We start from the raw sequence: 14869 nt of genomic DNA, 5'->3' as shown, positions 1-14869 counted from the left end.
TGGGCACGGATCCAGAAAGGGCTGGGAACCGGTGGCGTGTTGGATATTTGTTACTTTGTGTCTTGTACGCCAAGAGAAGGTAAGGTGCAATACATCAGGCGTATGACAGCAAATACTTACTTTGTAGCACTTAATTGTCTTCTTGGCACTCTGTGGCCTTGACTATAGCCTGTTGTTGGTTGACCAGGGTTCGTGCCATTCACTCGGATCTACATTAAGTCGCTCTGTATAACAGTGTCTGAAATGAATACCGGTAGATCGTCATTTTAATTGTAAGCGACAGCAAAATGTTTTCGAAAAGCGGAACTAGCAGCAACATTGAAATAAAGGGTATACCACTGCAAATTGCACCAATTCTTTCACTTAGCTCTGTGTCTGGTCATTAATTTAAAGTCTAAATGGAAAACGGCAATATCATTTCCTTACCAATTATAATGTATAGGCAATAGGCTATAGAGTATTTGACACTCTTCTTAGTATTAACACAGACACAATGGCAACTGTATTAGGGGTTAAGAAAGAGCTTGAGGAAAACCACATAGTGAATGAATGAATGAATGAAGCAAGCTGAAAGTTATCAGTATAAGTGTGGAAGGTCGTGAGTGGTTAACAGAAATACACTTTAGATGTTTTTATGGTAGAAATAAATGTCACATTTTAGTCACATGACTGTAGCATACTCTATTCTTTACAGCTGTGTTCTATTATATATACTGTACACTGATAAAAGAAAAGAGGAAAAGGCCAGCACTCAACAATGTCCCTTTTTAAATGTATTTAGGACTGAGAATGCTGTATTCCATTTTGCTTTAATGACCGGATACAGCACTAGCCGAGAGATTTTTTCTTTCTAAACCATTTGCTGTCCAACATGATTAAAATTGCAATCTATTTATTTCAGACACTGTAAGATCATTTTAAGTGGCATAACCAACAACAGGGTGGTCAAGTCGATAGAGTGCCAAGAAAACAATTAAGTAAGTATTTGCTGTCATATGCCTGATGTATTGCACTTTCTCCTGACATGTAAGACACAAAGTAACACATATTCTAGCTACTACTAATAGCTACTGGTTCCCAACCCTGGAAATCAGTGGTGGAAAGTTACTACTACTGTAAGTACATTTACTCAAGTACTAGTGCTGTACTTACAATGAATACAATGTTGATGTATTCATACTTTACTTGAGTATTTCCATATTTACTTCTACACTCGAACATATCAGAGGCAAACTTTAGTTACTTTACTTTGTAGATTTCTAACAAAGTAAATTGTAAATTCTAGTAGGCTACATTTGAAAACTTGAAATGGGATATATCTCAAATAATGAGTACTGTTGGTTACTTTTGGTACTTTAACGTATATTTTGATGCCAATACTTGTGGACTCAAGTCACTTCTGAATAGAGCGCTGAAGTCCTGGCGTCACTCGCTCATCCCCTGGTTCATCAACGTTTTTCTCTAGTCTATGGAGAATAACATGGGGTCAAAATCGTCTCATATAAGCATTGTGGTCCAAAAATAAACAAACTGTCTCAGCAAAATTGTAGGGGAGGTGTGTCTGTATTGTTTATGCCAGTCCGTCCCTCATATTTGATAGTCTGTTTCTAGCTGAAATGTAACTAATTCAGCAGCAATAACATTTGCGTTTTCTCACAGTCAGTTGATTCTTCATATACTTAAGGCTCATACATAGTCTGGATTTACGGTGGTGGGGTGACCACCGAACTACAACATGACGTCACGAGCCGCGGTGAAGAGCAAACCACCGCCACCGCTCCAGCCCTTCTCTCTGTTTTTACTCACCACCGTTCAACGTTATTTCAGCTCCGGTGGTCAGCTCACCACCGGAGCGGTGGTCACCTCACCACCGAAAATCCAGACTATGAATAGGCCTTTATGAGTGAAACGGCCGGGATGATTTGCTTATTTTTCAATCACAGTTCTTATATGATCTAAAATTCCCCTATGGGGATTTCAATGCAAAAAGTACATCTTTTACTTGAGTATTTCTACATTGCAGTGTTGATACTTTTACTTACTGTATTAAAAGTGAAACATTTTAGTACTTTTTCCACCACTGCTGGAAAATAATGTGGCCTACCCATCTGACCACTTGAAGGAATACTTCACTCATTTTCAACCTAGGTTAGGTTTACATAATTGGTCCTATCACTACGAGCCGGTCATTATTGAGAACTAAACCACGGCAGGGGTTATTAATTCTTTACTTTTTGCTGGAGACCCCCTGTAAGCCCCTCAAGGACTCTTGGGTGGGGGGCAAGTCCTTTGTCACCACCCTGTTCCAAGTACAGTATTGAAATCCAAGTCAGAAATGGGTTTTTGTGGCTGGCTGCCACACATTCCTCCATCGCTCAGGAATGATATTCTACTGGTGGCCTTGATTGATTTGTGGAGCAGCTCAATTGATGTGGGCCCAAAACGCTGATGTCATTGAGCAGGCATGCCAGTCTGCCCAGCATTCTCTCAGCATGCCAGAAATGCTGCTCTAATTGATTCTCTCTCTCTCTCTCTCTCTCTCTCTCTCTCTCTCTCTCTCTCTCTCTCTCTCTCTCTCTCTCCCCCTCCCTCTCTCTCTCTCCCCCTCCCTGTCTCTCTCTCTCCCTCTCCATCCATCTCCCATTTCTTTCCATCTCTCCGCTGTCTCGTTAAATTAGACAACAATGGTTACTTTAATGGTAACATTGTTAATTTACACAAACATTAGTGCGCCATTTGTCCACGCCCATTGTTTGCTGAGCTTTCAAAACTGTGGCACACGAACAAAACCAATCCACTTCCAAACAACCAGGTTGCAGTCAGACACGGCTTGGAATAGGAGAGAGAGGGAGGGAGGGAGGGAGGGAGAGAGAGAGGAATTGGAGACAGCAAAGGATAGACGGAACTGAGAGAGAGTGTGCGTGTATCTGTATGTCTGACTGCGCGTGTGTGCGTGCGTTTGTGTCTGTGCGCGTGTGTGTGTGTCGGTGGGGAGATTGTGTGTTTTGCCAGTTGTGTTAGTGGATGTTTTGACATTCTCGCGGCAGGGCCAGACCGCGGATGGTTCCTTTGTTCTCCCAGGCGATCCTTATCACCGCCCAGTGCCAGTAGTGAGCTCACTCACACACCACCGCAGACTCCCTGTCTGTCCGCCACGCCACTCAGCCCCCCGCAGTGCCCCTGTGTTTGCGTGCGCGTGTGTGCCGGATAAAAATCATCATCAAAAGTTGTCATCTCCCGTGGGAGTAGTGTGAACATAGTGGGATCCGAACTCTTGCCAAAATACCTTTTTGTGGTCATGCTCATACCCCCCCCCCCCTTCCCAAATATCTATTCTGTTGATGTCTCATTTCTCCCATAATGAGTGCTTTGTCCTTCTCTTTCTTTCTCTCTCTGTGTTTCATTACCATACCAAATGTAAATCTCCCATTCAGTCTTTGAAAGGCTTAATTTCAGAGCACAGAGGGCTTTAATACATAATAGCAGTGTAATTAGGGGCCGAGGAAGGGAAAAGTACCTGCCATTGATGCCAGCCCCTTTATAACCAACCAAAAATCGGCAACAATGGACTGACAGACCCACATCCGGGGTCCCAAACTAAACTTGAACAAATTGCCCTGATAAATATCCCTCCTGCCCTCCCTACTCCCAGACCCCTTTTTATCCGACTGCCAGTTATGTGGCCACATAATTTAAACAATGTGACTGTTATGCGCCGGCATTGTTTTGATGGGCAAAGGAGTCGGCGAGGCAGTCAGGACGGGTCTCGCGGCCTCTGTGTCTTTTGTGAGGTTCTTGGGGAATGCCGCATCCACCCCACTGAATAACAAGAGTGGACAAACTATGCGAACAATGTCCAAACAGGCCATATTACAAACAAAACAATCACTTGGCGGCATCGGAACATGCTCCCTCAAAACAAAAGACAGAGAAGGAGTGAGACGCAACCAATGAGAGCCCAGAGCAGGAAGAAAAAAGAGATATCATTTTGTGATGGAGCAAAAGAGAAATCTGCCTACTCGTGATTTTTTTTCATCCATGCTCATTTTCATATAAATGTCATGTAAAATAAAATGTACTCTCAACTGCTCTTTTCTAACTCAGTCAGAAGTATTGATAGTGGTTTTTAAACAGTGGGTTGTTTCTTGGTTATTTGATGTTCCCCAGTGGTGAGTCAGCACAAATTCTGCAGAGATATTAAAGCTCAGTTGATACTTTCACCCTTGATGTTAGTGTGAAATATGTACTGTATTATTTATGAATGGGGGGACCTTGTTCTCGTCGCCTGGTTTCCTCTGTCTTATGGTGTTCTTTTCTTCGCCTTTTCTCCACCAGGCCGCGACTTGGAAATGATGTCTTTGCCCGTTTGTCTGTCTGTGTGTCTGTCTAACTCATCTCAGACACTGCTGGACTCATAGTCTCATAGTGCCGCAATACCAGCCTATTAGGCCCAATCCCAATTCGTTTTTTAACCCTACCCCTCAGCCCTTGCCCCTTCCCCTTGTCCCTACATAATGAGTGTCAAGGGGTAGGGAGATAAATCACCCCCCTAGGAATTGGAACGTCCCTAAATATTGAACGTCCCTTGTAGATATTGATATACAACCTGTTCTCAGAAAATAGCTGATCTGCAAGCTCACTGCAGGCCAGTGGTCCCCAAACTTTGATGGCATTTCTGTCTCTAGGACCCCCAATTTATATTGTAATATGAATGTTAATTAACTCTGAGTGTACAAACTATCATTTAGCCCATAACCCACTTTGGAAACTACTTTCCATTTGATTTAAGCTGTAGAGATGGAACGTAAATATAACATTGCTGTGGTTATGATGAAATAAATATATTGTAGTTTTGTCTCATGTTGGTAGCCCACCATGCAGAATGTAATTCAGCTAGATATAGCTCATTCTGACACCTGCTCAACAGTTGTACCTGATTCATTGATTATTGTATTAGCAGTTTGTATAGCATGGGTACAGATATAGGGTTAGAAAAAGGAAAAACAATTTACAGTATAGAAAGAAGGGGCTGTGGTCACTGGTCATCGTTTTTAATATTAAGAACAGAGTAATTTTCTATCAATGAAAATGCCATCGTGATTCATCTCCATCCAATGTACAGTCTGCACAGCAGCTTGCAATATTTTTCCATAGCTGGTTTGCCTGGGGAAAAAAACAACAAGATTGCTAGTTATGTAAGTTTTGCAACTTGTGGGGATTAGCTTAACATTGGTCATGATAAAACCATAGCTATCACTGCAGCGAGTAGCCAACGTTATGCAGCGACAGCGTTATGTAGGTACAGTAGGCTATTTCACGGCTTTTAAGAGCTCCAAAACTGCAGAATGTTGACATATCGTGGTCAGGGGGGTCGGACTGATGCCTGCTAATAAGCTAGCTTGCTTCCGAGTTGTAGCCTATCACCGGGGCACCGGCGATAAATAAAAAAGAATAAAGCGCCGATGCGGCGCCAAATGAATGGGTAACGTTGTATGAATGCAACGCCGCATCATATCGTTAGTTCATGTGAGGTAACGTTAACCTTTGCTAGAGATTGCGATATTTTTGGCGATGCAGATTGTTAATACATTCAAATAATATTGGTTATTATAATATTTTTTCCATAATAAAGGACATAAAAGGCTTCTTACCTCGTCCGCCTTTCAGCCCTCAGTGATGTTGCTCCGTTTTAAGTCCCGTCGAGACATCCCTTCAAACGAAGGGGATTCTACCCCTCGCCCTCGGCCCTACCCCTCGCTCCACAGACAATTGAGATAACCCTTCCCCCTCACGTGAACGCGCATAAGCAAGGGCAAGGGCTAAGGGCCAGGACGAAGGGAGGAATTGGGATTGGGCCTTACTCTCGACCCCTACAATCAATCCACATTTAGTGGGAGTGCCTATATTTTTACCAAAACACCATACATGAACAGCCAATCGACTACATATTTATGTTGAAAAGTCCCCCCCACAGCTTCCTTGAGATGACTGCAACCCCCGACTTTGTAGACAACCCCGCCTGGTGGAGATATGCGCTTTGTAGTTAGTTGTATGCTTATCATCTCTGTGTAGTGATTAGCCAATTATTTTGTACCCCTTTTTTCTCCCCACTTTAGTCATTATGCCATTATGCCCCACACACATTTCTGTGTTGACACTGCTATATATCCCACTGACTCACCTGCCAGTGAGGAGCCCCCACCGGGAGGACATCGTCCTACTCCACCTGCCCAATACTCCCCGCTGCATAACAGGTGCTGCCCCCAGCCCGTAGGAGTATACATGCAATGATAAATCCCCACCTGGCATCCCCCAATTGTGTTTGCATAGATGCCCGACAAAGATTCGAACCCGCAGGGACTGCGCCATCAGAGCCATATTCAGAACAGTTTGGGCCCATATTATAGGCCTACAGGCCCTATACAGCACCATGACCTGTTGGCCCATGGTCCCTCAGTATCTTATCTTTCTGGGTATAAAGGGGCGGTAATGAGGTCCAGCTTGGAACACAAGAAAACCTGGTGTATGGCATTTCCACATTGTTATCATAGTTTACTGTTAAAACCTTGACTTCCTCCCCAGCATGTGCTAATCCCACTACCTCCTGAGCTCCTTACTCACGGGTCATATATTCAAAAGGGGCTTCAGGCTAGGCCTTAAGGATGACCACATTTTCTAAAGCTCAAACCGGGACCCTAAATCGCTTACATCCGATTTCAAAGTTAGCGAAAATTGCAGATCTACAAGCTCACACAACGTCAATGTCGCATCGCTTGTGTTTATGCTACTACAAGTCTCAGTACGTCTGTCTGTCTGTACGTCTGTAATGCACGTAACTCGAGAATCGTTTGCCTCACCGACTTCAAATTCACCACACGCGTTCCACACCCCCGCAGGGAGTGAAGTCGGTCGGACCAATAGTTGTCCAGGCCTCTGCCTGGGCTCTGGATAGGGCCCCTGAACAGGCTCTATGGAGCTCATGCATATCCGGGTGGGGCATGATATGAATAATTTGCCAAAATTATTTGCCAAAATTATTTGCCAAAATCTTTTGCCAAAATTATTTGCCAAAATTATTGACGCCAGTTTAATGTATGGTTGTGAACACGAAAACACTTATCTATATTGTGCAACACACGTCTAGATGTACGGGCATAGCTTGAGATGCCCATGCCCTAAAATTCTCTCTCTCTCTCTCTCTCTCTCTCTCTCTCTCTCTCTCTCTCTCAGGTTTACTCTCCATGCAGTGGACAGCCGAGGCAGTCGCTCTGAGTCCAGCTTTGTCTCGGTGAGGACATCTTGTCCAATGGTGGACGATAGTCGAGCAGAAGGTAGGCTACTAACTGGTAGTAGTGGAGAAGAAGTAAAAGTATTGGATATCGTAAATGCTCAAGTAAAGTACAGTACTTAAGTGAATGTACTTAGTCACTTTTCACGCCTGCTAACTGGGGCTGCAACAGTTAATAGATTTAATTTAAAAAAATTACATCTATGTGAGTGGTGCAACTATGCTGTTATTGTTATAGGTACTGTACTGAACTCTAGTGCAAACCCCAGGTCACACAGCGCTAGCCGCCCAACAGTGCCACCCCAGGTCACAGAGCGCTACTGCAGCTGTCCGTGCTGAAATGGACACACACACACACACACTCAAATATGGGGCACCGCTCAAACAAAAACAGAGAAAACAAGCAACACAGCAGGCATTGGGCAGCCGGGTGCTGTATGCCTCTGCATGTTTATTTTAATGATCAGTCAATTAAACCCGTTCATTATTTATTTACTGCTTCAGTGAGGTTTCTATCAAGTAGCTGAACTTTGAATGTCGGATGTGGAATTCCTCCAAACCCTTCCAAATAACCAGACTGTAGGAGTCTTTGGGTTCAGTCTCACAATTTAGCATTACAAAATAAGTAACCATCATCTTCTTCCAAGTTTATTGAAAGTTGCTATCAAGTATATCGGTATCTTTTTAAAGAAAAAAATTGTTATTTATTTATTTTTATATTGTTGTTCTAATTAAAATCTTAGTTAGTTAGTTAGGGGGGGGGGAGACGGGTTGGGAACCGCTGTTTTAGAGCAGTGGTTCTCAAACGTTTTCAAGTAAAGGCATCCCAAATTGATACATGTGTATTTGATCGCAGATCAAAACTCTTAAAACCTTGCCCCGCCCCCGATGAATCAACTTTTCCAAAAGATTTTCTTTATTTTTCAGAATCGTTCAAGAATAGCAGACGTACCGTGACTTGCCACAAGCTTGCAGATTTACTATTTTTGAATAGCCACGGTGTAAATGGATAAAATAGTTAAAACAATTGTGATGCTGCATTAAAGGACAATTCCAGACTAGCCGCTTTCTTACCAAATTATGATGTTATTATATACATTAACCTATATACATTAACCAGTGGTAGAGGCAAATTTTTTTTTTTTTTTTTGTTTTTTGTTTTTCAAAATCCTGTTCTTCTAGTGAGGATGGGTTTATTGGCGGTTCGCCTTTTACGAAAGCCCATTTAGGACAAAACTCTGTGTACAGAGTCTGTGTACAGAGCCGTGCTCGGTCGACGCTGAGATGCGCTCGGGATGAATTATTTTCCTTCTCTCAGGTTAATGGATATAACATTATAAGAATTCTGTGAGAAAACGGCTTGTCCGGAATTCTACTTTAACTACTGTTAATTGCTGCTTGGGGACTCCCGGGAACCACCCCCCACCCCACTTTGAGAACTGCTGTTGTATAGTGCTCTCTCTCTCTCTCTCTCTGCAGAGATAGCTGACAAAGTGTACAACCTGTACAACGGCTACACCAGCGGCAAAGAGCAGCAGACGGCCTACAACACACTGATGGAGGTCCCGCCCCCTTTGCTCTATCGAGTGCAGCATCACTACAACTCCCACTACGAGAAGTTTGGAGACTTCGTCTGGCGCAGTGAGGACGAGCTGGGCCCCAGGTGAGGAGTGCTTTTAACCAGTAGTGGGAAGCTCTGTGTCTCATATAGCTATTGCTATACATGTAACATCATTATGTTTTTTACAAGAATTTGAAGGTTTTCAGAAAACTTAGGATAGGTTTTTAGAAGGTGTTTTTTTTTAGAATCGGACTCTGGTATCAAGTACGTTTTTGAGGTACTTTACTGGTGTTTTCCCCCGATGTTCTGTATACTTTTACTTTACTGGTGTTTTCCCCCGATGTTCTGTATAGTTTTACTTTACTGGTGTTTTCCCCCGATGTTCTGTATACTTTTACTTTACTGGTGTTTTCCCCCGATGTTCTGTATACTTTTACTTTACTGGTGTTTTCCCCCGATGTTCTGTATAGTTTTACTTTACTGGTGTTTTCCCCCGATGTTCTGTATACTTTTACTTTTCTACACTCCACTACATGGCAAATATTGTACTTTTACGCCACAACAATTATTTTTGATCTGGCCCTTCCTGGCCCTGAGGGACTCCGGTCGACAAAGTGGTTAAAATCCATAATGGTGTCTAGGCGGTGTGAAGTTACCGTATATTGCTACATACTGGTAGGTGGATCACACCTTTTTCACAGGCAAGGAAACACGGCATACTGTACGCACGCACGCACGCACGCACACACACAAACAAACACCATGGTCAGCAATAATTCTGGACAGCAAAATATTGGTTTAGGCTTTCGCTGCAAATCCTTGCCCCATAAAACGAGAAGGGTCTGTCTGCGCCTTGCGAGGAGAGTGTGTGTGTGTGTGGGGGGGTGGGGGGGGGGGGGGGGTTAGGGGCATGTTGGCATCCAACCAATCATGACGAGTTTTGTTCCATTGGAGTACCATCTCATAAGAGCATACATCTCATAAAAGAAGCCACATGGCATCGCAATATATTTTCATATTCATTTGCTCAAGTTCATCCTGTGTTTTTATTTCCTCTCATTTACCTTCTCTTTTTTTTCCATTATTTCTAGAGTCGTTTGGTCACTGGACCAAACAAGTGCTAAGTCTACAAAATGATGGCTTTGTTTTTGCAAGGTGTCACTGTCGGGCAGTATAACCTCATATGTCCAAGACGATTACTTTGCAGGATTTTCCATTGGATCCAATTTAGTCAAACGCTCTCTTGTTAATACTTGTCATTTGATCAATATTCATAAAACTCAAAGACACTTTCACGTAAATACATTGTTTGCCTTTATTTTTTTTGCCGCGATACTCAAACAAAGAAACTAAAGTTAAAATATGGAGATATGAGGTTTCTGTCCCGACGGCAAACGAAGGACTGTTCTCCAGTGAGCCAGCTGTGGGTCTTTGGGCCTTAACGAAGGCGCAGGGCTCCAAGCGCTGGCACCACAAGGGTAGCAGTGAATAAAGGAAGGCGCTTGTTTGTATATGGAGGCCATAATATTCATTCATAAAAAGCCACTTCTCTGGTTACCTGTAAAGGCCTGCGGCCGCACAATAAATGGTGGAATGTTTTTTTTTTGGGGGGGGGGGGGGGGGGGAGGCGTTGGAGATGGCCACTGCTCCGATGGCCCCAAATATTTTCACACGCACAATAATTAGGACTCCAAACTGAGAGTGGTTCTCAGCACGGGGTCCGGGGGAAGCCCTATACTTGAGGGGGTTCCAGGGCAGTGTTGATTTTGACAGCAAATTTTGTTGAGCTGTTACAATTCCAAACATGCAACATGACCCGCTTTAATTACTTCAGTCTATATTTCTATAGCTTAATTACTAGTATTAAAATGTTATTGTCTTTTTTTGTGCCCAATGTATGTGTATTTGTTTAGTTCATTAAGTCAACATAACTATAACTAAATAACTAAATGCATTTGAAATTAAATAAAAAGGTTACTTTTCAGGATTCCAATTCAAAAATAGCAAAAATAATACTCAGAATTTCAACGGAAATATTGCAAAAATAGCTGATCTACAAGTAACGCGTTTTGAGCTTGTAGATCGCCTACTTTTGAACAGAAATATTTTCAATATAAATATGCAATGTGACCCTCAGTCTGTAGTGAATGTGGAAATATTGTGGGCCTCTCCATCATCAAAATTGAGTACTTCTTCCGCCAATGGCCAGAGCTACTGTATAGTGTCATTATTATCATTATCTATCAAAGTGGCAGCACAGTGTTCTGCCCACTGGACAGTGAGTGCCCTCAAGGAGAAAGCTAATGGTTGCAGCCAGGTGTAAAATATATGCACTGGCAGAGCACTCTGGGTCAAGGTTTTATTTCAAGGTTTATCATTTATTCACTCAAGTTTTATTTTAAGGTTTTTAATTCATTGCTATTTTTAAGGTTCTGGTTATTATCGCTACACTTGAGTTATGTTGTCGCATCTGTATTATAATATTTACATTTATATATTAGTGTAGAAATGCTGTTGCCGATTGCCGCCGAAGGCAGAGGAAGAAATGTCACCGTTTTCAAGTTTTTGCAAAACATCTTTTTTTTACATTTCTCCTACACATTTTCATTAATCCCTCAACTTCTACAGATAACCACTTACCTCTATAATGACTGCATGAATTCCAAACATTGCCGGCCCACAATGACCTACCTGACCTGTGCTCCGAGCTGCACTTTATCTAGGTTACATTTCATACATACATTTCATTGGACGACATAATGTAACATGGCATTAAAAAATAGTTTTTTTTACATTGAACGACAAAGTGTAGCATGGCCTTTATATGTTTTACATTTGATGACATAGTGATGCATGGCATTTCTTTATGGTTTTTACATTGAACATTGCTTTTGCGTTTTTTACACTGGACGACATATAGTCTGCTAGCATGGCATTGTTTTTATACATCTCAGAAGCGTAAGGAGTGCGTAGGGAAGTGCGTAGGGAAAGCATTTGGATGAGCGACTGGGAGTTATTTACTGCCTGAAGTTGGCAGGGCTTGGCCTCATTGGTGTAATTTATGATCCCTCTCTATCGGTGGTGCCTTTTAAAAGGTAACAGAATGGCCATTTGAAACGCCATGCATAGTCAGCACTCAGCAACTCCTTCCATGGAGCATATAGCCTGAAAATACCTACAACTGACCAACGGAGTTATTACACTGAAACACACTGATTCTCAACCTGTGGACAGTGGGTCCCCCGTTCACAGTAACGTGACAATTTAATTACCTTTAAGACCTTTTTATGTACCTCAAAAACAGAATAAAAGAAAGGAAAAAGACCACCTAGCACGTGGAACCGGCCGGTTGCCTTAACCCATTCTGACCTGAGATCAGATTCTAGAAATGTCTTCTACATCCTGACAGTTTTCTGAAAAAGCTATGTTTCTATGTCAGTCGTTCTTCGATTTCTCAAAAAAAGCAGACCTACAAGCTCGTAGCGCGCCACTCGGCGCGCTATGAGCTTGTAGATCTGCTATTTTTCAATAGCTAAAGCATAACATAATGCTAACACCAAAAGGGGACACTAGGGGGTGTCTATCTGTGCACGCCACTGGCCACAGGCTTGTTGCATTGTTTCTGTTATAAGTTGTAACTGATTACTTCCCATTGATTATCAACCTACACCTACAATTTTAAGAACCCCCATGCAGTTTAGCAAGGCATTAGGGTCACAGGCGAATTTATTTATTTATCTATCTATGTACAGTATCTATCTATCTCTCTATCCATCCATCCATCCATCCATCCATCCATCCATCCATCCATCCATCCATCCATCCCTCCCTGCCTGGCTGGCTCCAAGGAAATAGAAACTAATGTTTTCAAATAATCGTAGTGGAGTATTAATATAATATTTGCCCCCGACATGTAGTGGAGTAGAAGTAAAATATAGAACATTGGAAATACTCCAGTACAGTCAATTAAAAAATCCCTCAAAGTTGAAAATGATTTGGCAGACCGCGGACCGCCGCGGACCCCCTTGTAGTAACCCTGAAGACCTGTCCCCGAACCCACTGTTGAAGACCCCTGCTCTATAGGATACAGAACCCCCTGTTGAAGACCCCTGCTCTATAGGATACAGAACCCCCTGTTGAAGACTCCTGCTCTATAGGATACAGAACCCCCTGTTGAAGACTCCTGCTCTATAGGATACAGAACCCCCTGTTGAAGACTCCTGCTCTGTAGGATACAGAACCCCCTGTTGAAGACTCCTGCTCTATAGGATACAGAACCCCCTGTTGAAGACCCCTGCTCTATAGGATACAGAACCCCCTGTTGAAGACTCCTGCTCTATAGGATACAGAACCCCCTGTTGAAGACTCCTGCTCTATAGGATACAGAACCCCCTGTTGAAGACCCCTGCTCTATAGGATACAGAACCCCCTGTTGAAGACTCCTGCTCTGTAGGATACAGAACCCCCTGTTGAAGACTCCTGCTCTGTAGGATACAGAACCCCCTGTTGAAGACTCCTGCTCTATAGGATACAGAACCCCCTGTTGAAGACTCCTGCTCTGTAGGATACAGAACCCCCTGTTGAAGACCCCTGCTCTGTAGGATACAGAACCCCCTGTTGAAGACTCCTGCTCTGTAGGATACAGAACCCCCTGTTGAAGACCCCTGCTCTATAGGATACAGAATGTTGTTGCTGTCGGTCGGAAAAACCTTGGTGCAGAAACAGCATGGGATCTACAAGCTCTCAACCTGAGCTTGTAGATTGGCTGTTTTCGCTATTTCACATTATTATATATTTTTAATAAATAAAAGGAACGGTTTTGGACATACAAGGTTTTCGGCCCGAAAGCAACGATAGTAGGCTTGAAAGTGTTTTGCATGTTGGGCGTGCGTGCGTGTGCGCGCGTGCATGCGTGCATTATGCACATGGACTGGTAGCTTCTCCACTTCAATCTGGCTTAATGTATAGTGCTTTCAGCTGTCTATGCAGCAGGGGATACAGCTATTGACTATACCGTATATCCACATTGCTATTACGTCATCCTTCGGGGCTGGGAAACCCCATCCCATCAGGGTTGTGATGTAACACACATTTATGCATGGCACACGGCGCGAGTGAGCAAGACGGGGTCTAATGACTGCGTGGCTCCCAATAGGGATCTGGGAATGACCAGTCGCTCACGTACAGTATAACGTTTCTACAGCGCATGCAGTGGTGGTTCCCAAAACGTTTCCCTTCAAGACCCTAACATTTTAGTCTAGTTTATATTTTTTGACATAATTGTCAAAATATTTTGTTTTAGCCATCATAGCTTAGTTTCTATTTAGCTATTCATCTGTGGAAAAAAAGGCATTTTTCGCCATAGCTGCAGTCGACGAAATCAACACTGTCACACACGTGGATTCCTCATGGCCTTTGTCGCCGCCTCCTTCCACAGGAAAGCTCACCTGATCCTGCGCAGGGTGGAGAGGATTAGCCGCTACTGCCGTGCCCTGCTGCGCAGCGCCTACATCCAGAGCCGCACCGACACCATGGCGTATGTGCACTGCCGGAGCGAGGAGGGTGTCCGGCCCCCCAGCAGCAGTGGCTCCTTGCATGAGACACGCATCGCCTGCATGGAGAAGCTCATCTCCGTGCAACGCAACACATACGGCAACACCAAGCTCCGATGAGACGAGGCCTAGAGGTTACTTTAGTCAAACGGTTTGCTTTACGGGGGAGCGCCATCTCCATGTTACACTCTCGAGGAGATGTCGCTCCCCCGTAAAGCAAACCGTTTTGTGAAATGGCAGATTAAAAGAACTTTGTGTTTCGGAAGACCTGAAGGCCGCACGTGTTGTTGCTCCTTCCTCCCGGGCAAGATGACACTGATCAATGTACCGCCTCATCATCGCTAACACACTGCAGCTGGCAGGTGTCTCTCCAAATGACTGGTAATGTTTTTGGAAAAAGACCAGGAGAGCCTAGAAGAACCTCCGAAGTCACTGGACATTGTGTAATAGCTACTTGGGGGGGGGGGG

General features: G+C 43.5%; 1 protein-coding gene across 1 annotated transcript in view; it reads left to right on the top strand.

Annotated features, from left to right (window-relative positions):
- astn2 (astrotactin 2) overlaps nt 1-14521 on the top strand; it is a gene marked incomplete at both ends in the record, with an annotated part of 472482 nt that extends 457961 nt beyond the window's left edge. Inside the window, 3 exons of the mRNA XM_080756633.1 lie at nt 7231-7331; nt 8768-8951; nt 14287-14521. Coding sequence (XP_080612759.1) covers nt 7231-7331; nt 8768-8951; nt 14287-14521 — 520 coding nt within the window. The remainder of the gene's footprint in view (nt 1-7230; nt 7332-8767; nt 8952-14286) is intronic.
- Nucleotides 14522-14869: the final 348 nt, after the last annotated feature.

Source organism: Protomyctophum bolini, assembly GCF_963924005.1.
Source record: "Protomyctophum bolini genome assembly, chromosome: 22".
Lineage (NCBI taxonomy): Eukaryota > Metazoa > Chordata > Actinopteri > Myctophiformes > Myctophidae > Protomyctophum > Protomyctophum bolini.
This window is presented reverse-complemented; position numbering and strand designations above follow the sequence as displayed.